General features: G+C 43.0%; 1 protein-coding gene across 2 annotated transcripts in view; it reads left to right on the top strand.

The window, feature by feature from the left end:
- DARS1 (aspartyl-tRNA synthetase 1) overlaps positions 1-26,619 on the top strand; it is a 65,703-nt gene extending 39,084 nt beyond the window's left edge. For both annotated transcript variants that reach the window (XM_084809437.1, XM_084809444.1), the window contains exons 8-16: positions 10,558-10,669; positions 11,624-11,758; positions 13,506-13,653; positions 16,001-16,147; positions 17,711-17,753; positions 18,107-18,187; positions 19,282-19,393; positions 21,165-21,236; positions 26,043-26,619. In XM_084809437.1, coding sequence (XP_084665563.1) covers positions 10,558-10,669; positions 11,624-11,758; positions 13,506-13,653; positions 16,001-16,147; positions 17,711-17,753; positions 18,107-18,187; positions 19,282-19,393; positions 21,165-21,236; positions 26,043-26,134 — 942 coding nt within the window. In that variant the 3' untranslated portion in view covers positions 26,135-26,619. The remainder of the gene's footprint in view (positions 1-10,557; positions 10,670-11,623; positions 11,759-13,505; positions 13,654-16,000; positions 16,148-17,710; positions 17,754-18,106; positions 18,188-19,281; positions 19,394-21,164; positions 21,237-26,042) is intronic.

Below are 26,619 nucleotides of genomic sequence, written 5' to 3'. Positions count from 1 at the left end.
GATTGTGCTCTTCTTCTTCTTTTTTTGTAGTCTGCAGTACATAGTTCTGCACGTAGTAATAGTTATCTTACCTCTTGGTTGGAAGCTGCAGGCAGTTGGCTATCCATATATATTTTAAGCAGCCACCTTGCTTTATTTGTTTGAAATTGTGTCCCAATAAGTGATGGGACAACTTCAGCATTTGCTTACAAATTAAATTTCTCTCTAGAAAATTATTGGCACAGATAACTACCCTGAAGTTGACATCTACCTGCTTTGGCATGGACTCAAACGGATTTTCTCAGTTCATCTCTGGTTCTGTTACCAATACCTCATCAATGTCATAAGCATAGGCTGAGCTTAAAGTGATCAAAGTGGCTATGAATGACAAACCAAGTATCCATTGCAGAGGATACTGGAATATTGTGGACTGTTTGTTTTGCTGTAAACATCTGCATGATAGAAGGGTAAAACTGCATCTTAGACCACCTGTCTGATCAACCTTATCTGATTGCTTTTGATCTTTCTGGAAGTACCATCTTCCTTAAAAATTGTTGTGTGCGCTCTGAAGGAAGGTAGCCAAAGACTGCTGATGATGTTGGTTCTGCTTTGTTGCTCCTCTCAGATGTCTGTGTTCTTATGAAGCAAGGAGCTGTTTTTAATGAAAGACATACAATTTTGGTGAAAGACCACTGGAAGATGAGTACAAGTATAGATCGCTGGCTCCAGCAACATGAAAGCTGCTTATACTATTTTACCACTCATAGTATTGAAAACACCTTCCTTAGCTTGTGTATGAGCAGCAGTCCCAGCATGCACATGGATGGGCAAGAATCTTCCGATTCCTTTGCCAGCCAATTGTATTAAAGTATCCTATCAGGCATGACACATTTTCTTTCATTCCTTGCTTGAATTCCTAACATGAGAGGTATTTGTGCACAAGTTGCCTCGAAATCAATCGAGAAGCTCTCTCCCCATTATCTCAAAAAAGTTTGTGGGTTGTGGCTGTTGCTCAGTGTTGAGGGGGGAGGCATTCCGAACAGTCTCAGATGTAATATTTGGTTCTTAATTAATTTGAGGCTCAAACTCTTGCACTTTAGAAATCTAGGTTCTGACTGACGGCCAAATTCAATGTTTGGGTAATCACGCATAGTTCCACTATTTGTCAATTGAGGCTTTTTTCTTCTTTTAACCCACCTGCAGGGGTGTGGCGGGGGGATGGATGGGGGGAGGTTTAAACTGTAAACTACGAGTTGTAGGACTTTTTTCTGCCCAAACATGCATAGTACTATGCCCTTCGTTTTTTTAGTCTGGAGCACATAGCCCTGCATGTAGTAATAGTCATCTTACTTCATGGTTAGAAGCTGCAGGCAATTGAGTATCGATATATATTTTAAGCAGCCGCCATGCTGCAATTGGGGCCACATGTGCTTACACTAAGGTAAAGAAAACAATGCGTGTTTACCCAAACGTTTAGTTTGGCCTTCTGATTAAGACGTGGGGAAACCCCTTTGCACATACTGAAAACTCTTGCGTTTCATTACTTCTGTTTTCTGCACTGATCCCCAACATTAAAGATAGGTTCCACAGCTGAATCTTAAGATGAAATCCTAGTGTTGATCCGCCAACTGTTGGTGGAATGGATTCCCCTTCCCCCTGCAGTTCCCCATGTTGCCCTAAATCTGCTCTGATGAGTTAGGGGACCCTCAAGCAAATTTGGGGGGGGATGAAGGGGGAGGAGGGGAAGGGGAAGTCATGTTGCATGAGCAGAAGTCCACTCACCCAGCATGATGCGTAGCTGGAAAAAGTGCCCTGTTCATAAAAACATTTGAACAGTGAAATATCTAGCTGTTCTATGAGCTCTACTGTAAAAGAAATTGTAAATGGGAAAAGAAGAAAAAATTCTGTTGGTATTTCTACATCCAGGGTGTGTGGAGATCTGCCAAATCTAGAAATTCCTGTGTCTTGTTTATAAAGGCCAAAAGGTGAGGGTGGACATGAGACATGGGCAAGGAAGAGGGGGAAATGTGTGTCCTCATCCATAGTTAGTAAGTATTAAAGCTGATATCTATCGCAGTTTGACCATCAAACTTACATTGGATCAAATTATGTCCTGACTTCTTTTAACATGCCATTTCAAAATGCTTAGGCCTAGTTCCCACTGATGTAGTAAACCTGTGCCTGCACTGAAGTACTACAGACTACAGGGCTGGGTGTTTGTAGTTCACTTGATGTTATGCTCCTCCAGACAAAAGAAATCCTAGCTGTCTATGTGCAGGGGCTTTTCGTATGGAGGAGCACTGCATTATTTGAGAGCTCTCCACCTGCAGCCTGGAGCGGTACAGCCGAGACACAGGATTGCCACCTTGGTGAGAATTGGGCCTTGGCACATGTATCAGCTTTCAAATTGCACATGGAGACCGCTGTGTTTTCCTTAAGCTTTAACAAAGCGTTTGTTCCCACATGGATACGTGCACGCACACGCAGTAGAGATGTACTTGAAAGGAAAGATAAAATATTGCCTCCAGCATTCCAAAAGCAATATTCATTTTCACGTTTTATGAGCAATAGTATATAACACTGAAACCAATGTCTCAGAAGTTATTTAAGGTTTGCTTTTGAAGCTTAAGTTCCAGGAGTGTGTTTTCTTTACTGCTTAGCACAGTCTTGAGTTCCTTGCTGTACTGTTGTACATATGTATATTGTAGAAGAATTTTTAGACAGCCAGAATAAGAAAAGGTTTGTCTCTTCCTTACTGCGCCCCATTAATCTAACATTGAGGTTCGGTTAATTGCAAAAGTAAGAGTAAATGGTTCACAGTCACTTTTGTGATGCGTTGTTTTCTGCTCACTTTTTCCTTGTTTGAAAGTCAGGTGTTCGAGTCAGAATTTATATGCAGCCCCATATCCAGGATGGAAGTCTTTAGTGCTCTTTCTCTTTAGATTCAGAGTAATAGACACCAGCTTTACAGAATAACAGAAGTACAATCATTTCAAATAAATTTAAAATGACAATTCAAACACTGCAAATACAATAGATTCTGAAAGAATAATAGGAACTCACATTAGCATGAGAGAGTTTGCAGGTGAGTTTTTCTTTATTCCTAACCTGACTTCCCTACCTGCACTGTCCTTCAGACATATAACACTAAGCCACCCTGTGAATAAGACATGGTGGCTTGGTTGTCTGCTGAACAACACACGCTACCCACGACAATTGCACTTGTCGTGGCTTGTTTTTCCTGTCAGTTCTCCAGCTGGCTCTTGCACACATCCCAGATGCTGTTGCAGCAGAACCGTCTTCTCCTTACCCCAGCACCCTCGCCACTCCGATCCCTACCCCTACCCATATATATAAGATTATTATGTAGTAAGTGTTAAATTGTTCTGATTATTTGTATGATGATGATGATGAGTATATTTACATTTCTATACTGCCCCATAGCCGAAGCTCTCTGGGCAGTTTACAAAAGTTAAAACATTAAAATACAACATACAAAGTTTAAAAAACATTTACATAAAAGCATATATACAAACAACATATAACTAAAACAACTTTAAACTAAAAACTTTTTTTTAAAAAATCCAACAATAAAACAACACAGCTTAATAACAGTATACAAGAGTCAGCAAAAGAAACAAGAGTTCTCAAAAGGGAAGGCCTGTCAGAATAATAGAGTCTCTAATTCCTGCTTAAAAACCTTCAACGAGGTCAGCAGGCGCATTTCAACCGGCAGGTCATTCCACAACTGAGGGGCAGCAAAGGAAAAGGTCCTCTTGCGTGTGGCTGCCAGTCTCACATTAGGCAGCCGCAGCAGAGAGCCCTCAGAGGACCTGAGGTGGCGGACTGGGACGTAGGGGAGGAGGGGCTCCCTACGGTACCTTGGACCTAGACCATGTAAGGCTTTAAAGGTAAGAACCAGCACTTCATATTTCACTGGGAAGCAAATTGGCAGCCAGTGTAAAGATTTTAAAACCAGTGTAATATGGTCTCCACGGGATGTCCCAGAGACCAACCTGGCTGCCATATTTTGTGCCAGTTGACGTTTCCAAACTACATATACAGGCAGCCCCAAGTACAGTACATTACAGATATCAAGCCTAGAGGTTACCAGCGTGCACACCACCGTTACGAGGTCCACATGTTCCAGGAATGGGCATAGCTGGCATTATCAGCCGAAGTTGATAACAGGCACTTCTCACCGTTGCCTCCACCTGGGGTGCCAGGAGCAGGGTTGGGTCAAGAAGCACCCCAAACTACAAACTTGCTCCTTCAGGGGGAGTGCAACCCCATCCAGAACTGGTTGACATATCTCAATACCTTAGTTAGGACCCTTCACGATGAGCACCTCTGTCTTGCCTGGATTCAACTTCAGCTTGTTCTTCCTCATCCAGCCCATTACTGACTTCAGGCAGTCATTCAGAGGAGTCATACCTTCCTTGGAGAAAGATGTTAAGGACAAATAGATTTGGGTGTCATCAGCATACTGATAACACCCAGCCCCAAACCTTCCGATGATCTCTCCCAGCAGTTTCATGTAGATATTGAACAGCATCAGGGATAGAATGGAGCCCGTAATAGTTCCTTTTTCAAGGAACAACTATCCCCAAGCGACACCATCTGGAATCGTCCTGAGAGAAAAGAGCAGAACCATTGCAGAGCAGTGCCCCCAACTCCCTCAGGCAATCCAAAAGTATACCATGGTCGATAGTATTGAATGCCGCTGAGAGATCCAAAAGAATCAACAGGGATGCACTCTCCCTATCGATTCCCAGGCGAAGATCATCCAGCAAGGTGACCATGGCAGTCTCAACTCTGTATCCTGCTCTGAAGCTAGTTCGAAATGGGTCCAGGTAATCAGTTTCATCCAAGACTGCTTGGAGGTGAATGGACACTGCCTTCTTGATTACCTTGCCCCAAAATGGTAAATTACTTACGGGCCTGTAATTATTGAAGTCTGGGGGTCAAGGGAAGGCTTCTTTAGGAGCAGTCTAACAATTGCTTCTTTCAGACACAATGGAAAATTACCTTCCCTTAGGGAGGCATTAATAATATTCAGCAAAAATTGCTTTACCATCTCCCCTCCCTGGACTACAAGCCAGGATGGGCAGGGATCAAGAGGGCAAGTTACCTTTTTGACCAAACAAAGCAGCTTGTCCACATCACCAGGAGTCACAAGCTGAAAATGATCCAGTTTAATCATGCAAGCAGAGTTGCTGAACACCCTGCTGTTGATTTCTGTCCCCACGACGCTGTCCAAGTCATATCCAAGAGATTTTATCCGCGACAAGTTCATTAAAGGCTTCACAGTGAGCTACTGAAGGCTCTAAGATTGGATTCAGTGGGGGTGGGGGGCTGACTAAGCTCCCTAACCACCCTGAACAGCTCTGCTGGGTGCAAGTTTGCGGATGCAATATGTGTAGAGTAGAAAGCTCTCTGCACTGCACGTATCGCCACCTCATAGGTCTTTAAATGATTCCTATGATGTGTCTTGTCAGATTCAAGTTGAGTTTTCCACCATTGGTGCTCTAGTCGTCCTTCCAAGCTCCCTCAGTTCTTCTGTAAACTATGGAGCTTGCCTGGAAGCGGGTAGGAGAGGACATCTAGGAGAAACCATGTCAGTAACCTTGGTCAGATCTTCATTCCACACAGAGACCAGAGACTCGACAGGGTTGGCAGTGGCACCAGCCAAGAAACCCCCAAGACATTTTGGAATCGCAATGGATCCATCAGCCTTTGGGGGCAGACCATCTTAATTGGTACTCCACCCCCGTGGAGGTAGGTAGTAGCCTTGATACCAGCTCTGACCAGTGATCCATCCATGACAACATGGAGACAGATAAAACCTCCATGCATGGATCATTCTCCTGATTGGAGCAAAAGATCAAATCAAGTGTGTGACCAGCTTCATGTGTTGGCCCCTTGACCACCTGGGACAGGCCCATGGTTGCCATGAACTCCTGAGCTACACCTGGCAAGCTGGACCCAAGTGGGATGTTGAAGTCAGGTCAAGAAGGTTGTTGTTGTTCAGTCATGTCCGACTCTTCGTGACCCCATGGACCATAGCACACCAGGCCTTCCTGTCCTGCACTCTCTCCCGGAGTGTGCTCAAGTCCATATTCATTGCATCGGTGATGCTATCTAGCCATCTCATCCTCTGCCGTCCCCTTCTCCTTTTGCCTTCAGTCTTTTCCAGCATCAGGGTCTTTTCCAGAGAGTTTTCTCTTCGCATCAGGTGGCCAAAATATTGGAGCTTCACCTTCAGTATTTGTCCTTCCAATGAGCACTCAGGGTTGATTTCCTGTAGGATGGACTGATTTGACCTCCTTGCAGTCCAGGGGACTCGTAAGAGTCTTCTCCAGCACCACAGTTCGAAAGCATTGATTCTTCGGCGCTCAGCCTTCCTTATAGTCCAGCTCTCACAGCTATACATTACTACTGGGAAAACCATAGCTTTGATTATATGAACCTTTGTCAGCAAGGTGATGTCTCTGCTTCTTACTATGCTGTCTAGGTTTGCCATAGCTTTCCTCCCAAGGAGCAAGCATCTTTAGATGAAAGGGGAATTGTGAAGGCAGTTTAAAAAGAAAGTGACTGAATTTCAGCTGACTAGATTACTCTGTGCCACCTATGCAATTTAGGCCCAAATTAAGTGGAGAATATTTATTTCCAGCTTGGAGTAAGATTCCATTAATAAGGGAAATTTGTAGGGCTGTCACTCAATTAAAGAGAACTTAGTTGATTGTTTTTCCTATTAAATATTAATAACGTTGGTTATGTTTATGCAAGTATAATAGATTATATTTGAAATATGCAGTAAATTCTTCTGGTGCAAAATAAGCCTTTTCTTTATTTGTGTAAGTGAGCTTTCTGTTATAACCCTCTCCACACCATTAGATTGTGTTCTTAATACTTTCTGTGGCAGGAAAAAGTAAGGTGTCAGTGATGCTGTTTGCATGACCCCAGCATAGCTCGGTGTAGCTTATTCAAGCCACGATGAGCTACCGTGTCTGCGGGCGCCATACTTAATATTCAACTCCCAGCTGTGGGTGGTTGTGTTGTGCGAACCCAGCCAGCAGGGGTTATGCGAGGGTTATGTAGCCTTTGTCCTTTGTTGTTTCTCCCCGGCAGCTGGTAATAAGATGTATACTGTGTCAGGATATTTCAGCCAATAAAGAACAGAAGAACTGCCTTGCTAGTTCACACCAAAGCCAGTTGCTTCTGGGACAGCATCAGCTCTTCACTGTTGTACATTGCTTAATATTTGGTATTTAATGGTATACTGCCTCTGAACATGGAGGTTCTAGCTAGCTATTAAACAGTAAAAGTACCCTAAGAGTGATCCTCTTACAGGTACAGATTGGCTGTGTCAGGTGCAATGCTGAACCATAATTGCACCTTGGGTTCATGTGCTCTCCTCTCCTCTCCAGCACAGCCGCAAGAAGGAGACTGGAAGCATCTGCTTCCATTTTCAACTAACTGCAGTGTATACTTCTATCAGAAATTGTGGTTAGTTTTAACTATGCGTTGGGTATTTAATAAATATAACCAGCACCCAGTTCCTCAAAAGTTCAGGAAATAGCAACCAGATTTCTTAGCGCCTGCACCAGATGATCTCTCCTATGCCCCACTGTCTCATTCTGATGCAGTTCTTAAAGACTCCAACAGTAACAGAGGCAGAGGGTGTGGGCTGATCAATCTTTTCCCCTTTGCTCAGGATGTTTATGCTGCTAGATGTTCTAAAACTCTCTTCTATGGGTGTTTCTGTTCTCTTAATTACCATGGGACATTTGGTGTGTCATATTAAGGACATCACAAGCTGTGTTCTTTGCGTCTTTGTCCCCTGTATTTTGCATAGTTTTGTTGAGAGGTGAGCCTGCATATCTACCTCCTATCAGGGTTTCATTTCCACCAACAGCTGAAAACAAGACAGGTTGTTCTAACCCTGTATCTTTAGGATCCCAGTGTGGCTGTGGTTTAAGAGCTTGGTTAAAACAAAAAAGCAGCAAGATCATACCAGTCATTTTCTCTCTCACTATTTTAGTGAATTCTTTACCTTCATGAAGCAATCAAGGTGAGCATTGATTTAAAGAATGCAGAAGGCTGTATATAGTAAAAGGAAAAACCCACACACTCCTTAAAAAAAAAAGTTATATCACAGTGTATTGTGGCATGTCATGTGAAAAACCACACGTCTCAGCCTAACTGAAAAGGCAGGCACCTTGAAAGAAGTAGTAGTAAACAGAGTAGTATGACGCACATCCTTCTTTAGGAAAAAACAAAACCTATACCTACTATACACATGTACAGCTGTAGGTTCCCAGCACATTACCAACACAAACAGTTGTGAGTTTTGTATTAACTATGAACTTCGCAACAGCCCTTGTTTTTCTTCATACTAAACGTTAAAGGCCTATTAAATCTGTTTAACATTACATATGTTAACCATCGTACAAGCCCTTTGAAACGTATTATGTGACCTTTGAAACATATCATGCTTTTCTTTATTTTAGAACTTTTGTGTTGGGGAAATAATGGATGGAAGGCTGTTCCCCCACCCCTGACAGTTCATTTTTGTTGGTATTACTAGAAGTATTCAGCCACTTTTGTTTGCTGTGTTGTCATAGCATTGATACAGCCTTCATTCTAACAGGACTTGGATGACTTTTTATTGTCTTTTTAAATATATTTTAGCAATTTAGTCAATGTTCCCATCTGGTGTTCCTTAAAAATTATTTTTTATTGTATTTATATCTATTTTGGATGAGTGTAACAACCACTTGGGAACAGATTCAGCCATCAGTTGCAGAATACTATAATGACATTGACAGGGTTCGCACAACATGACAACCCATTATGGGTGACAAGCCACCCAGACTGATTCCCTCAGGGTGGCTTGTGCATGGGCAACAAGCCACTCCAACAACCTATGGCTTGTTCTTGGAGTTGTTGTACCCATGATGCATTGGTGTGTCGCCCGAACCCAGCACTGCCAACTCGTCATGGGTTGTGGGGATTGGGCGGCGAGCCACTTGGCAAGAGCAGCAGAAACCCCTGCCACTCTTCCCGAGTGTAGCCACAATCACTCTTCGCTATAGTGGCCAAGCCGCTTCTAGTTCCCCTTGCCAGTGACAGCCCCTACAACTATGCCCAAACTGCAAATTGTAGCTCCGAAAATGGGGTGGACTGTAGATCAGCCTTAAAACAACGTGCGGGAGACTCGGGAAGGGATGGAATGGAAGGAGGGACCCTCAAGTGTAACTTCCACACTTCAGAACTTGGATAACACTGCTAAGGGTGTGATCTGTTCCTATTTCCCCATCCTGTCAGTTGGTAATTTGCACATACTGATAACTGTTAAATTGAGGAATAGGGATCAGATCACACCCTTAGCAACTTCATCCCCAGGGTTTGAAGCGTGGAACCCCGAAGGGTGAATTCCACACTTCAGAACTTAAAAATAACTTTGCTAAGTGGCTGATCTGGTCCCCTTTCCCCTCGAACCTGTCAGTTGTCAAAGGCTGTCAAACTAGCGTATATGCAGCCTCAGCTTGTCAATTACTGTGTATGTTTCCAAGTACACTTTGTTCCCCTTGACAGCTGAAACATACTAGGCAAGGCTATATATAGTTTGACAGCCACAATTGCACACCTTCGCTGTTGCAATAAACTGACCTTTTTTTCTTTTCTTTTTTAAAATTACACTGACATTTGTGCACATTCCCGGGGCCGAAAAAATAATTACAATTTAATTTTCAGCCCTGTTTTGTCAGGGCGCGAAGAAATGTTTTTTAAAAGTGTTGCTGAACGAGTGACTGCCCCTCCAAAGTGCCGCTGGGGCACCAGTGGAGGGGCTGTCACTGCAGCACAGATGAGATAGTTCAGGAAGAGTGGCAGAGGTTTCTGTTGCTATAACTGAATGGCTCACTCACCAATGCCCGCAACCCACAATGGGTTGGCAGTGCCGGATTCGGACAGCCTGCCAGCCCATTGTGGGCACAACAACCTCTAAAACAAGCCATGGGTTGTTAAGGTGGCTTGTTGTCCATTGCACAAGCCACCTGCAGGAATCGGCCTGGGTTCTCACAACATGATAACCCACCCTGGCTTGTCACCCACAATGGGCTGTCATGTTGTGCGAACCCAGTCACTCTGTAGAAGATGGTTGTCCCTTTAAAGCAGAGTGGGCAAATCTTTAGGCCTGCAGTTGTTTTTGAACTGCAGCTCACATCATCCCTCACTATTGGCCATGCAGCTAGGACTGATGAGAGTTACACTCCAACAACATTGCCCACCTCTGCCTTAAAGTATATCTAAACATTGCACCTGTATATCTCTGTAAATAATTCGCAATAATGGTCCCTTATGCCTCCATGTTTAGTACTGATTTTCAGCTGTTACTCTTGCTGTTGCTGCTTATGTGCACCACCTATCTGAAAGCTTCATTTTGCTGGCTCCTGGGTAATAAAGCATCCTTGAGATAATAATTTAATGATTTCCTTTGTCCTCATCTAAGAAAACTGTGTTCAGCAAGTGAACTTAAGTTATGAATCTTAATGCAATATCTTCATTTTACAGACCTCCACTAGCCAGGCTGTCTTTCGCCTCCAGTCTGGCATTTGCCAGCTATTTCGAGAAACTCTCATTCACAAGGGATTTGTGGAAATCCAGACTCCAAAGATTATTTCTGGTATGTACTTGCTATTTTTAATGGGTTCAGGTACATTCATGCTTTGGAGGTTGTAAACATGGAGGCAGCAGGGAGGATCTTACTACTGAGGCAGAAAGCATTAATTCATTTTAAGACATGAATTGCACATTAAAACATTATTTTACATTGCTGCCATCTCCCATGAAACAGTAACTCAGCCTTCCCCAACCTGGTGTCCTCCAGATGTGTTGTACTGCAGCTCCCATAATTCCCAGCCAGCATGGCCTGATTTAGAAATTCAGTGTGCTGTCCTCTCTGAAGTACTCTGTGGGTAGAAGCTCTGTCCATCTACACAGGATTATTGCTTGTTGTGTTGCCATTTTCATGTTTTAAACCAGAGTAATATATCAGACAAACCATGGTGTATAGTTACAACTTATGTGCCAGCTTAGACCTGCATATAGACAGGCTGGTGCCCTTCTCAGTGCTGCCAGCCATGTAAAGCCCAAAAGCTTCAGTCTGGGAAGGAGTGGAGTCTTGTGAAATATGGATTCCAACACCCGCATGCTTGCTGCAGTTTTTCCCTACTCCTGTAAATCCCCACTGGAATGTCTCCTCCCATTTTCTTTCTCTACTGGAGCAGGCCTTGGAGTTGTCTGAGCTTTTAGTTAGTTTTAGTGGCACAGAAAAAGAAGCCAGTTGAGAATTGGGTTGGAGGGACTCTTTGCTACAAGCTCATGTGGAAGGCTTGGCCTCTTGGCCCAGTGCATAGGTTATTACTAACTGTGAAAGATGATGTTTAAAAGCTATGTGTTCATCTCTGAAAATTTACCTGTTGAATCATACCTGCATGAAAACATCAAAGGGGTTAAAACAAAAAAATGAACACTATCTTTAAGTCTCACATGATTCATTTAGAGAGCTTTGATGCCCCATTCAAAACATGTCACTAAGTTTGCCCTTGCTTTATAGATTATTGCCTTTGCTTTTCAGCTGCCAGTGAAGGTGGTGCCAATGTATTTACGGTTTCCTACTTCAAAAGTAGTGCCTACCTTGCACAGTCCCCACAGCTTTACAAGCAGATGTGTATTTGTGCTGACTTTGACAAGGTTTTCTGCATTGGGCCAGGTAAGGGAAAGCTCTTTTTCACCTTAGTTACTAATCTAGCAGTCATGTCTCTGGAGCAAGCGTGCTGTAAATGTTGGGGTTATGCACACATTAAACCTTGCAGGTCCTTCTCGATAGGAATCTGCAAAACAAACGAAGGTTTCACGCAAAGGCTGCTAATCCATATGGCAGTGTTACAGGGTCTGCAGGCAGAACAAATGTAATATTCAGCTGTAATGAGAACTATGGGCAGAGCAGTGGTGTTCTCTAGTGGCTCTAGCAGTGTCATACAGCAGTATACAGTAAGGACTGCAGCTGGAATGGTTAATCTGTCAATGAACTTAATGGAAGCCTACAAGCTTGGCCGTGCCAGGGGTTGATTAACGTACAGTTGCTAGAAATCAATATAACCTAAATGAGACTGTGTAAAATATTGTTGTGCTCTGTTTTTTCACAATAGATCAATTCCGTATTGCAAACATAGAACATGCATGCTTATCTTCTCTCTCCCTGTGCCTGTAAGAGCACTGGAGCGATACATTGCCAAGGGCTGTCCTCCTCTTCTCATAGTAGAGGAGTAGGTGCACCCTTCCCCCTGAGAACCCCACACATGATGGAATGTGTAAGCCAGCTGCTCCATACAGATGCGAGATCGCTCAAATCCCCTCCCCCCCTTTTAGGGAGGGAAATTGCATGGGTGGATGTTGTCATTGACTCTGGATCATAGGTACCATAATCTGAAAAACGGTGTGGAGGTAGAGATGCAACAGAAAGGCCACCCTAGGTAAAACATGAAATGGGGCTATATTGTGTGATATAAGAGAAACGGTTTAAGGCATTTACACCAGTTTTAAGTCCCACTGATTTCCTTATTGGCTTAAATCAGTGGTGGGCAACTTGTGGCCCTCTAGATATGGTTGGATTGCGTCTCCCATCATTCGTTACCACTGGCCATGCTGGCTAGTGCTGATGGGAAATGTGGCCCTTCAGATGTGGTCGGTCTACAAGTTGCCCACCCCTGGTTTAAATGATTTCAGGATTGTACTCAGAGGGTCTGTCTGCACAGCTGTTTGGAAGAAATGTGATCCTTACTATCCCTGTGTGCTGCTTGCCAAAGTCCTAATTAGTCTATCACCCACCCTTTTCATCCAAGCCCCTGACACCTTGGCACTAGCATGGGCCATGCAGTCTTCAAGGCAGGAGCTGTGCTCTCAACCTGAATTTCCCTGCCTCCTTTTTTTATCCCACTTCTGGTTTAGTGCACAAGTCCCAAACTAAGACATACAGCATTAACAGATACCACGTAAGGATTTAATCTTTTAAATCAGCTACAGAAGAATCTCAGTAATGCCTCATTCAGCTTTCTAGGGCTGCTTCAAACTCCTGCATAGTAATTGGCTTGTGGACTGTGTGCTGGCTTATCTCAAGAACAGATTTTTGAAACAGATTAATTTTTAAAAATCCGTTCTTGCTTTCAGGTACAGCTTCAACTGATAGTCGGACTGTTATTTCTTAAGTGGCAGAACAACTTTGATAAGGAAAGACAAAAGAGACTTGCAGATATAATACCACCATACTATCCATTTTGTTATTTGAGAAACTCCTCTCTGGCAGGGGAATGGGGTTCTGCTTCAGAAAAGAGCTACCGGTTTGCCTACTCACAATAGCAATTTGTTGCTAGAGTGTCTCCGAGGCTAGTTTTAATCCTAGTGATAAATTCCTTTATTTAAGATGATAAAGCAATTTAGAAACTCTTTTTCTCATATAGTATTTAGAGCAGAAGATTCTAACACTCATAGACACCTGACTGAGTTTGTTGGTCTGGATATTGAAATGGCCTTTAACTACCATTATCACGAAGTGGTGGATGAGATTGCAGACACTATGGTGCAGATATTCAAAGGACTCCAAGAAAGGTAAAAGGAGAATGTTTATACTATTCTAGAAACTAAGAGAAAACAAGAATTATAAAGTAGTGGTAAATACAACTTATATGTATGCAGGCAGAAACAGATTTTCTTTTGCTTCACACATGGTTGGATTGGAGAAATCCTATGCCATGGCTTTCAGTCACAAGTATGGCTTGGCATAGTGTCAACTGGAACGTCACCACTAATGTGAGAGACAGTTTGCGTCATGTGTCTTGAGCAAGAGGCATAAAGTGTCCTGTTTTCAGATGTATCTGTGTAATCAGGATAACTGAGTATCAGCTTTCTGTATCTTGTAGACCTACTTGAACAAATGTTGAAACTGCAATTAGTCAGCATGGCACAAACATCATCTTAGATATGATGGAGCAAAATGAGATCATTCTCTCTCTACCAAACAACACTAGAGGTCAGGGTAATCCAATGAAATATATTGGCTGTAGGTTAAAGACGACCACAAAAATGTATTTTTCCTGCAACGCAGAACTAACAAATGGAATTCATTGCCGTTATTGCAACAGCCATTAGCACTGATAGCTTTTAAAGAGGATTAATTTGGGACGGGATTAAACAGTTCCATGAATAGGCCTTTCCCAGCTGTAACAGCTAAGAATTTATTTATTTATTTATTTATTTAAAGTATTTTTACCCCTCTCTTCAATCAAAAAAGGCATCTGTAAGAGGAGCATACAGAGATTAATAAGACAACCCTGACTTCAGGTTTACAATCTAAAAGACGCAATACAAAAGGAAAAAAAGATTGGGAGGGAGGAGGGAAAAATGCAAACTCGGGTGCTAGTTCTTAGTTACAGAGTTCTTACAGGTATTCATTCTAGCAGGGAAGGTGAAGCAATTTCCCTACAGCTGTTCCTTCCTTCTGTGGCCAGTGCATGGAACAAGGTTGCCCCCCACCACCACCACTATGATGTTGTTCCTGGGGGGCAGGGGAGACAGCCTCCTAGTGGCTTTTTATCCCCGGCTAATGGACAAGGCCCAGTTGGGTTGTCTTCAGCTATACAAGCCCAGGGCAACTGTCAATTTGAGCTGAGAGTCCTTTCTGGCAGAGAGGGGTGAAGCAAGCAAGAAGGAACAAGTGTTCTCCCTTGAGCTTCACAAGGGCATTGGACTAGCCTCTGTTGGATACAGAGTGCTGGACTAGACAGTCCTTTGCTCCATTTTAGCATGACAGTGCTTGTTCTTGCCCTGCTGAATAACCTTTAGATTTTATTTTATACTTACATGTAACATCTTTTCTGTCCTCTAATGCTCATCTTTCCGGACTACAGACAGGTGGCATACAGATTCCAGAGCCATCCCGCATGCCAGTGGCGAGGAGGCATACAGTTCAGTCACATTTCCCTTCATAGAATTGGGATGCAGGCCATACTACAAGTTGTTGCCTTATAGTGTTGTGCTGTGGTTGCTTATGTTGTGTGTATCTGGGGGGGTTTCTTTTGGCCAAAAGCTGCTTGGACTGATTTAGAGGACAACTGGCACACTTTGGAGAGCAGCTGATAAGGTAACATGGCTGCTTCTTGGAAGCTGGGGAGTTGCCACATGGACACTTAGATTGCAGCTAGTATTTCTGCCATGAAGGCATAGCATAGTTGGGCTCAACCCTCCTACATGATAAGTTCAAGAAATCTGGAGGAAAATCAGGTTCATAGCTTGGGAGTGCTCCTGGACTGGGTCCTCCTCTGGATGGCCAGCTTGAAGCTGTGGATCACATTTCATCAGCTTCAGCTGGTTCTCCAGCTGTGCCCTTTCTGGAAAAGAGTGATCTGCACACAGTGGTGCATGTTCTAATATAGTTGAGTACTGTAATGTGCTCTACAAGAGGCAAGACTGCCCGGAAATGATAGCTGGTTCAGAATAACCTATTTGGAAAACATGGGTTGAAAGGCTGGCTAAAATTGCCAAATAAATAACAAAAGCACTACTTATAAAACTGGTGTGGGTGTGATTGTACATTAAAACAGAACGTATTTAAATAAGTGCAGTTTGCCTTCTCATAATTCATTTTATTTTGTACTTACTGATGATTAGTGTTAACCTCTTATTAAGGTTTGGATTTTTCAGATAATTACTATCAAGCTTAACTTGCTTAGAAAGTTACTATATGAGAATGTATAGTACATTTTTTTGACATGTCCAATATCCAAAGTCAGTCATGTTACCTCAACATGCCTCCTTGCAGAAGTAGTAGTCAGAAGAAAACAGCAACAGTATACAAATGTTGCATGGTATCAGAGTGAGCTCTTGTGGCAAAGAAAGGTAGTGTCTTTCTATTCTGTGTTCTTACTTTATTAGAAAATCACTTTCTCTTTATGTGCAGGTTTCAAACCGAAATCCAGGCTGTGAGCAAGCAGTTTCCATGTGAACCATTCAAGTTCTTGGAGCCGACTCTGAGGCTGGAGTACCGGGAAGGTCTGGCTATGCTTCGAGAAGCTGGAGTAGAGATGGGGGATGAAGATGATCTCAGGTACATCCATTTTGTTGTTGGAAGGGATTAGTGCCATCTACTGGCATGCAGGTGTAACCAGTTCTGACCTGCGTTTGGGCTGCCTCTCATTATGAAGACAGCAGTTGCCTGAATCCTAATATAACCTATATTGTTATATCCCCACACCTTGCACTTGCCAGAATCCTAATATAAGCCTCTACCACTATTTCCTAGCTTTAGGAATTGTCACTATTGTGCATACATGCACATAACAGAAGAACACTTTATTAAGTCAAGTCTCCTTGTGGAGAAAAATACCATGTAAAAAGAGCCCCTCCTACAGTTGGGGTTTCCGATTTCAAGTAGCGCATGGAATATCTGAAGACAGGAGCTAGAACAAGTGTCTAGGATTGCATGCATAGTCATTTAGGAGCAAATTACTCAGGCACACCAGTATAGGTATGTGATACCTTAAGTGTAAATGAATGCACTGACTCCTACCCCAAAAGAAAATTGTACAGCATTGCCTTTTATGATGCAGTTATGTGAAGGATTGCAACCAGGGCTCCCAGGTATAGTGTGTCTTAAAATGTCTGCTTCCTTGGTTCTAGTTGTGTGTTGAATGCACACTGGAGGAGAATGAAAAGCACACAGGGAAGGCAACATTTCCCCCACCTAGGACACTCGCACACACGCTGCAGGAGGGCTGCCAGTGCCAGACTTAGGGCTCATGTTCACATTCAGCAAAGCCATGAGAGAGAATCCTCCTGGCATAGTACCACCTCTGACTTATGGCAGGGAGTCATGGGTTTGAAAGTTCCCCTGAATTAAAAACCAACCAACCAAAATTCCTGCATGAAGAAAAGTAGTATATCAGGGATAGGGATAGGACACTTGGGGAACATTCTAAAAGATGATTCCCAGTCTGCAGTCTGAAGTGGTACAGAAGATCTGCCACACGACTTTGCAGAATGTGTAACTTGGCTCCTAGACATTTTAACACCGTTTAAGGAAAGCAGTCAAAAGGACAGTCCTCTTTCTGTTTATTTTTGTAATGACCCAGAGCTTTGTACAAGGAAAATGGCACCCTCTTTGTGATCCACTGCCTGAAGGAAGTGTTTCACAATACTTCATGGGAAGGCTGTTTCACTGTAGAAAACTGTATACTGAATTGTTCTTTATATGGAGATATTATAGAAAACAGTGCATAGACACTTCTTTATTTCTGTTTTTGACATGCTTTGTTTTTAACAGCTTTGAGTGTAATGTATATGGAAAAGTAGGATGCAAGCAGGTCTCCCTTAGTCATGTGGCGAAGCAGGACCTGCACAAATTGAAACAGTGCTGAACAGAGCCCTTCCTGATTCTACAGTTGGAGCTTATCTGGAGATCTTAACCCATCATTCAGTTTCACATTCCACCAGGTTGACCTAAAACATTAAATGGCATAAGTTGATCAACATACACATTATCTCCTCTGTAGGATTTACAATTTTGTGAGGTAGAGTACATAGAATCTTAAGACCAATAACTATTTAGAGACGTGCACGCGGTAAAAGCCACCTACTGCTTAAATATGACTTTGAGAATCTTTGTTTTCAGTACACCAAGTGAAAAGCTCTTGGGACGTCTGGTGAAAGAAAAGGTAATGCTTTTTAAATCTTGTTAACTCTTTCATACAGCATTAACATGTCTTTTTGAAGCACATTTGTTCAGGCATGCTTATTGCAGAAAATTGCGACATATATTTGTAGCATGACATTCATATGTAATATTTTATGGGTTTTTTAATATATTGATTGCTTTAGAGCCTGTATGATACAAATGTGAATACTTTAAACATGTTGGATTTAATTGTCAATTATGGGTCTGGAATTTTTTGGTGTTAGTACAAACATTAATGGGCAATGTGAAACTTTAAGGGTCTTTTGCATGCATTTTTTAAACAAAATCTTCTCTTTAAAAAAATATTTTTATTTAATATCTGGTCTTCTGCAGTATGACACGGACTTCTATATTCTTGACAAATATCCTCTGGCTGTAAGACCTTTCTATACAATGCCAGACCCAGCAAATCCTGTAAGTAAAATCTTATATTTCTGTCAGTATTTTGAAAAATGCTGTGAAATACTGATGAATATTTGCAGGGCACTTTCAGGTATCAATATGGGACCAACCTGGCATGGAATTTGTGCCGTAAGTATTCCATAAACCTGCAGCAAATTTGCAGTCAGATGTTGATCATTCCTTCAAAATCTGAATTGATCTTTACCCTTTACCTGTTGTACTGTAAACATCTTGCAGCTTATTACAGAATACAGTTGTATGAATGAGCCCTGTTTTGAAGCAGCTTTGGGGTTCACTTGGGCGGTATGAAAGCAGCCTGTCTTGATTCTGTGCATTGCTGTACTGAGGCAGTAGTTTATTGAGTCAGGCATACAGTTTCCAGTGCCAATCCTGCTTGTTTTCTCATAATAGTATCTGGAACCAGCCCCTTCCCAGGCACCAGTGGATCATGCAGCCATTGGCAGTCTTGTACCTGTGTTCCTTCACTTTCCTGTGTGTTGTGCCAGGGCATGGCATGACTGTAGATTATGATTTATGGGAGAGCATATTGTAGGGAAGAATAGTGAAGGAGGAGACTCCCAGTGGGGACCAGGGTGGAATGGTGTGATTGCAATCAGTCCCTCTCTGTTCTCCGTCCACCAGCAGGGAGAGACATTTTTGTTCAAGCAGGCGTTCGGCGTGTAAGCTGTTCTGTTGGATTGGGTGCTGTTTTTATCCTGTAATTTTTATGTGTTTCATCTGTGTTTTTTAATGTATTTGTTTTATGAGTTTTGACCAAGTTTTGATCTAATTTTTTAAAAGTTCCTATGTTTGTTAGCCGCCTTAAGTGCCATTTTCTTGGTGGAAAGATTGGGTACAAATCAAATTAATAAAGAAAGAGAAAGAGAAAGACTGGTGGCCTCCCCAAGGTGACTTGTGCTGCTCACCCTTATTCTGCTTGCAGAAATCAAACAGGAATGTTAGCATGTGAAAGCACCCCTACTTGATTTTTTGTGACACTCCTAGTCTTCATCTGGGCCTAATCTGGTCTCAGATCTGCACATATCTACTGCCAATTTTGCAGAGCATTTATCTTCCAGTTACTAAGATACAACCTTTCTTTTCAGAAAACCTCCAACTCTTATGACATGTTCATGAGAGGAGAAGAGATTTTGTCTGGGGCTCAGCGAGTTCATGATCCACAGCTGCTGACTGAAAGAGCCTTGCATCATGGCATTGGTAATACCTCAGCTCTTAACTACAAAATGAGAGAATAGCTATATTATATTTATTTTTTATTGACTTCCAAAGCAATGTGTATGACTAGGATAGGGGTGTGTGGAGGGGAGGTGTTAAAGCAGGAAATGGAGGCCTTGATTCTTTGTATATAAATAGAATGGTTTGGATCCAGGCTAAGTCAGTTGAAATCAGTGGGACTTAAATCAAGGCTAACTTTTCATGTTGATTTCAGTGGGACCTAAGTGCCGCTAACTTAGTGTGGATCCAACCCTTGTCTTGAATGTTCTAATGTTAAGGAAATGTTGAGATCATTATAATAACACTTACCTGAAACATTTAACCAATTAAAATAAAGTAGTCTTTTAATTAAAACCTCAAAATTAACCACATACTTAGATTATGTACTTAGAACCATATACATTGATTTGGGCAGTGTAGAAATGAAACAAATGAATTTTGCAGAGTGTTATCTCAGAAAGCTGAAGTAGCATAGTATCTCAGCTACAAACCAAGGTGTCTCAGGTGACCTTAGAACTCACTAGATGGCCTTAGGTCTCCCATGGGAAAGATGATAATGACCTATAGTACAAGGTGGTTCTAAGGATCATAAACAGATATTTTGGACATTCTGAAATGCTATATAAATAATGCTGCTGCGATTAGTAGTATTATATTTTGCAAATGACACCTAATTTTAAACTTTTGTAATCATTCCTATTGTACTCTCTGTTTTTGTTGGGTGTTTTTTTAATTGGATAAGTTATGCGTGTGATGAATGCCTGTTAAACAAAGGTATTTTATCCATCACTGACCATCAACAACTCTAATGAGTATAAATAATATTCTGCTGACTTCCTTTCTTGAGATTTCTGCTGCTGAATCAAAAGAAATGGTAAATATATGTGTTAGGGACTACAAAGCTATCATGCTGATCCTCAAAAAAGAGATACAAAAATGGTGAGGGCTTCACCCCCTATACTGGCATACTAATCTTGTTCTTCTGTGCCTCCCCCCTACACCTGTTGACTTAAGATCAATAACCTGGACCAGTGGGTTGTTTAGCTCCTAAACCATGGGTTAACTGCTGAGTTGTTTAGCCCCTAAACAACCTAGCGGAAAGGGTTCAGACAACATGCTAAGCAAGAAGCTTAGAAAAGGTTGGAAATAGAAAAATTGTGCAGAAAAGATGTAGCGATCGGAGCAGGACAAGAAGCCAGAAAGGTTTCCTTCCTTAAGGATGAGGATATGAGAGGGGTTGTGCCGCAGAGGCCCATGGGACACGCGCCAGGAGTAGCTGGGAGGACTAAGGGGGAAACAAACCACAGCAAGCTACAGAACAACCAGTCAGCTGTCGAGAATAACGCAGGTTAGTGAGCGAACAACCAACCCACTGTAGCTTATTTTCAGGGTGGCTTATCGTGATGTGCAAACTCGTCCATTGTCATGTGGGCTTTTCCTACAGTAATAACCTGTTCTGTGGCCTCTAGGAGAGATTTCTCTTTGAGGGGATTCTTCTAATCTGTGTGCATCACCTCTGCAGCTCACATCTGCTGTTTAGTATTTTGAAAAGCAGCAACAGGAATAACAAGGTGTTGGATACTAGCACTTGACTAATGCAAAAACAACAACAACCCGATTGAGCTTTGTGGGGAGAGATCAGGAAACAGCCCTACTTTGGGATCATATTGGTTCTTTCTACTATACTTGGATGCTTTTTCCACAGTGCTAATGAGAATTAGACCCAAAGTAACATAAACTATTTCCTTTTCAGATTTAGAGAAAATTAAGGCTTATATCGATTCCTTTCGCTTTGGTTCACCTCCCCATGCTGGTGGTGGCATAGGTAATGTAGCTTGCTTTATTTTGGTTCTGTTTTAGCCCTGACGTAACATCAGATGGAAGAGTACGTTTTGACAAAGATGATTACAGAATTTGAGCTTAATTCAGAAAGCTAACCTGGATTTACAGGGAATGTGTGTGTTTGAGAAACATTCTAAGCTGCTTATCTGAGGATGTGTGTTAAAAAGCTGTGTTGTAAGATTTGCTTTCCTTTTTATGAAACAACTTATCAGGGAAGTTATCAGACAATATTCAAAGGCTCACATTCAAAGGAGAAAATCCTACTGCTTGTCAGCTATGTTCTTCTCTTTCCTGTTCCCACAAGTGGGGCATGGAATGAATGGTGAGGAAACAATTGTCTATTCGATGGGGATTTATTCCTACTGTTAATACCGGTAATGCTATGAAGTCTAGAATACTTGGTGTAAAAGTAACATCTGGTTTGGCCCATTTTCCCCCTTAAAAATACTTTGATTATCCTAAAGTTCCGATTGGGCAACCTTTGGATAAGACTGCTTTAAATATTGAAAGGAATAGTAATGACACATTTTGAGGAACCCAAAGCATTAATCCTTAAAATGGGTCTTCGGCTAAGCAGCTTCCATTTGCACATGCTTACCATGATCCAGTTATTTGCTGCAAATCTAATGAGCACATAGTCATCTTTAAGGGATGGAAGCTCAATAGAACCAGATGGGACCATCTGTGCACATGACACTTCGATTTTGTGATCTTCAACAAAAATTTAACTTACACATGGAGTTGCAAGAAAGACATATTTTTGGCAAGTGTGGTAGTTCAAACTGTGTTCAAAATCCAGAAAGGAGGTTTTCTTTTTGTTGTAACTTTATTTTTTCTGCTACTTCATAATGGTTCGGTTCAGACATCACACTAAACTATGGTTTTGCTAGTTAAGAATTTACACTATCGTTTGGGGCCTGCAAATGTACAAAAGGCTACTCGTGCTTTAGATGCTTTTCTGCTCTCATTTTCCATCTGCTCAGTACTCTACCTCATATGTTCATGCCCATATTTATGATGCAGCAGTCTCTTGATACAGAACATTGGCCATAACTGGGTTTTTTAATGGGTTGTGAATTCAGACGTAACAGAAAACCACAGTTTGCATAAACTGTGACTTGCAAGCCAGTTTGATATCCTGTTTTGGCAGCCCTTGTTTTGTGGGCACATCCACATGTTTTCTGGACTCACATACATTCGGACATAAAAACAAACCAAGGTTTGGCTTCACAAACCATACTTGTGGACATCGGAATACAACCAGGATGCAGCATAACTTCAAAGTTACTAGGCAACTTTGGACATCACAATAAACTGTGGTTTATCATTTATTTATTTATTTATTAAATTTATTAATCGCCCATCTGACTGGTCACCCAGCCACTCTGGGCGATGTACAACCCCCATAAAACAATTTAAAACAATAAAATTTTACCATAATTTTTTTTTTTAAATACCCTAACCCACCCCAAATGCCTGCCTGAACAACCACGTTTTTAATGCACGACGGAAGCTCATTAAAGAGGGGGCATGACGGAGTTCCCTAGGGAGGGATTTCCACAGAGTGGGGGCCACCACAGAGAAGGCCCTCTCCCTCGTCCCCACCAGTCTAGCTGTCCTGGCTGATGGGACAGAGAGAAGGCCATCTGAGGCTGATCTTGTTAAGCGGCCTGTCTGGTGCTGCTGGAGGCGCTCCTTAAGATAGGCTGGGCCGGAACCATATAGGGTTTTAAAGGTCAAAACCAACACCTTGAATTTGGCCCGGAAAACAACTGGTAACCAGTGCAACTCCTTCAGCACTGGAGTGATGTGATCTTGCCGGCGGCTGCCTTTAATCAGGCGAGCCGCCGCGTTCTGTACCAGCTGCAGCTTCCGAACCGTCTTCAAGGGTAACCCTACGTAGAGCGCATTACAGTAGTCTAAACGAGAGGAGACCAGGGCATGTACTACCGATGGGAGCAGATGGTCGGGAAGGAAGGGGCGCAGCCGCCGTATCAGATGGAGTTGATACAGCGCTGTCCGGCTCACAGCTGACACCTGAGCCTCCATGGACAGCTGGGAATCCAAAATGACCCCCAGGCTGCGGACCTGGTCTTTCAAGGGTAGCCGTACCCCATTCAACACCAGGTCAACATCCCCCAGCCTCCTCTTGTCTCCCACCAAAAGTACCTTGGTCTTGTCAGGGTTGAGCTTCAGCTTATTCCTCCCCATCCAGCCACTCACCGTCTCCAGACATTTGGACAGGGATTCTACGGCCAACCTTGGTGAAGATTTGAATGAGAGGTAGAGCTGCGTGTCATCCGCATATTGATGACACTGCACCCCAAACCTCCTGATGATAGCCCCCAGCGGCTTCACATAGATGTTAAATAGCATCGGGGAGAGGATGGAACCCTGTGGCACCCCACAAGTAAGTGGCCACGGGTCCGAAACCTCCTCTCCCAGTGCTACCCTCTGGTACCTGCCGGAGAGGAAGGACCGGAACCACCGCAATACAGTGTCTCCAATGCCCAACCCCTCCAGGCGGTCCAGGAGGATACCATGGTCAACGGTATCAAAAGCCGCTGAGAGGTCGAGGAGAACAAGAAAGGAGCATTCACCCCTATCCAGAGCCTTCCTCATATCATCCACCAAGGCGACCAAGGCCGTTTCTGTCCCATGCCCAGGCCTGAAGCCCGACTGAAATGGGTCTAGATAATCAGTTTCTTCCAAGTGTGCCTTCAACTGCACCGCCACCACCCGCTCAATCACCCTGCCCAAAAATGGCAGATTTGAGACTGGGCGAAAGTTGTTCAGAACTTGAGGATCCAAGGAGGGCTTCTTTAAGAGCGGTCTTATCACTGCCTCCTTGAGGGCTGATGGCATCACTCCCTCCTCAAGGGAGGCGTTCACCACCGCCCTGATCCCTTCACCCAGTCTCTCTCTGCAGCTCATAATGAGCCAAGATGGGCAAGGATCAAGTAAGCAGGTGGTCGGCCTTACAGATGAAAGCACCTTGTCCACTTCATCAGGAGGAAGAAGCTGGAACCGATCCCACAAAACCGGTTTGCTACAGGCCGCCTCTTGCTCACTAACTGTATCCACAGTGTGCAGAGTAACACACCTAATCTGATCAATTTTATCTGCAAAGTGCCTTGCCAAAGCCTCACAGGAGGCCTTAGAATGCTCCAGTGGTTCCGGAGCCACAGGACCGACCAGGCTCCGGACCACTTGGAACAGCTTCCTGGGGCAGCACTCTGCAGACGTGATGGAGGCAGCATAATATTCCTTTTTTGCTGCCTTCACCGCCACGTGATAGGCTGAAGATACAGCTCTAGCCCGTGTCTGATCGTCTTTGGAGCGAGACTTCCGCCACCGGCGCTCTAGCCGTCTCACCTCCTGTTTCAGAGCTCGTAACTGCGGATTGAACCATGGTGCAGTCCGAGCCCTGTTCAGGGGGAGAGGGCGTTTCGGAGCCACCCGATCTAATGCCCCGGTGATTGCGGCATTCCAGCCACCCACCAGGGTCTCGACCGAGTGGCCGTTGGCATGCCCCAGAGAATCCCCAAGCGCGTTCAGGAATCCATTTGGATCCATAAGACGCCTGGGGCGGACCATTTTAATGGGTCCTCCACCCCTGCGGAGGGGTTGTGGAACCGAGAAGTCCAACATCACCAGATAGTGATCTGACCATGACACCCCCGACTTCCAGATCACTCCCCGCTTCTCCAGAAACAAACACAAGGTCTAGTGCATGACCGGCTACATGGGTGGGCCCAGTTAGAATATGGTGCAGCTCCCAGGAGGCCATGGTCTCCATGAAGTCCCGAGGTGCTCCTGTGAGGATGGCCTCCGAATGTACGTTGAAGTCCCCCAACACCAGTAAGTTAGGGGACTGTACACGCACATCAGAGACCACCTCAAGCACCTCGGCCAGGGAGTCAGTCGTGCAGCTGATCATGATGGGAATGAGCTGCAGCAAGCTTTGGGCTCACACTCTCTTCTCTCTTTTTCCTTGGAATGGCTGAGAGGAGATCAGACATTTTCATTTTGGTTTGTGATTAACCACAGCTCCTTGTTGAATCCAAACTTGACAAACTGGTGAACCTTTTGGTTTGTTTTAGACAAGCCAACTTCAATCCATTAGTGTGAAGCTGACTTTCAACCAACCACAGTTAAGGTTAACCACAGTTTAGAGTTTGGGCAACACGCTAAACTGCAGTTAATCAAAAAGAGAAGCAAAAGCTTCTAGTCTTGCAGTTGTACCAATAGAGCGGAGGGGAGAGCTTGTGGCTCGCTGTGACTTGTTCCCATATTTATTTTTTTATTTGTTGGTTTGTACATTTCCTAATAACTGAGATCCTCTAGGAGGTGTACATAAAATTTATTTTAAAATACAATGAAACAGTCAGTAAATATACAGTTACTGCATTAAAACAGCACACACAGATCTTAAAACTTGAAATGCTAGGAAATCTTAAAATCCATTAAAAGCCCCCAAAAGGGCTCTGAAAAAGCCTGGGAGAATAACAGAGTCTTATCTGATGTTGAAAAGTGGTGCCAGGACAACACCACTGAGGAGGGCATTCCGTAATCTGACCACCCTCTCTCTTGTAGCCACTTGCCATATCTCACTTGGCAGTGGAACTTTCTGGAAGAGGGCTTCAGATCATGACCTTAAGAAGAGAAGGAAAACCATGGTTAATCATGATGTCTGAACCACCCTGCTTTGTTGGTTTGTACATGCATGTCTGTATGCATACACACAACTTGGTCTTCTAGCTGATTAGACTGGATTTAATTTTGACAGGGTTGGAAAGAGTCACTATGCTGTACCTTGGGTTGAGCAATGTCCGGCAAACATCAATGTTCCCTCGTGATCCCAAACGTCTAACGCCTTAAGAAGACCAAAGTGTTGAATTTGAAAGTTTGATCCCTGCTGTCAAAGACCCAGCATAAATGCAACATGCAGTGGGAGGACATCTAATCTACTGAAGTGCCACAATAACAAATGTTCAACTAATTTATTACTAATATTTGAAAACAATATTAACAGATCTCATTCTGGTGTAGAAAGGTCTTATATTTTTGAGGAAATTACTTGATGAAGTCAAGAGCACTACTATCATCTTGTACTTTAGAAATATGGAAAAGACTTGAATTTTAATAACAATTCATAGTAGTGCAATTAAGATAAACTTGTTTTTAAATACATGGCAACAGAGTATAAATCTCAAGATGTAGAATTTGATCAACAGTAATGAGTGACATTTGGAAAGTTGCAAGTTGGACAAGGATTATTCTGAGAAATAACTGGATAATGGTGGAATTTTTATCTTACAAAATTGTAAGTGCAAGTTGCAATAAAACTCCTAAATATCTATTTT

This window comes from Heloderma suspectum, chromosome 1 (assembly GCF_057233095.1).
Source record: "Heloderma suspectum isolate Gila_16-S chromosome 1, 16-S_ref, whole genome shotgun sequence".
Taxonomy (NCBI): domain Eukaryota; kingdom Metazoa; phylum Chordata; class Lepidosauria; order Squamata; family Helodermatidae; genus Heloderma; species Heloderma suspectum.
Note: the sequence above shows the minus strand (reverse complement) of the source record. Positions and strands in the feature narration are given on the sequence as shown.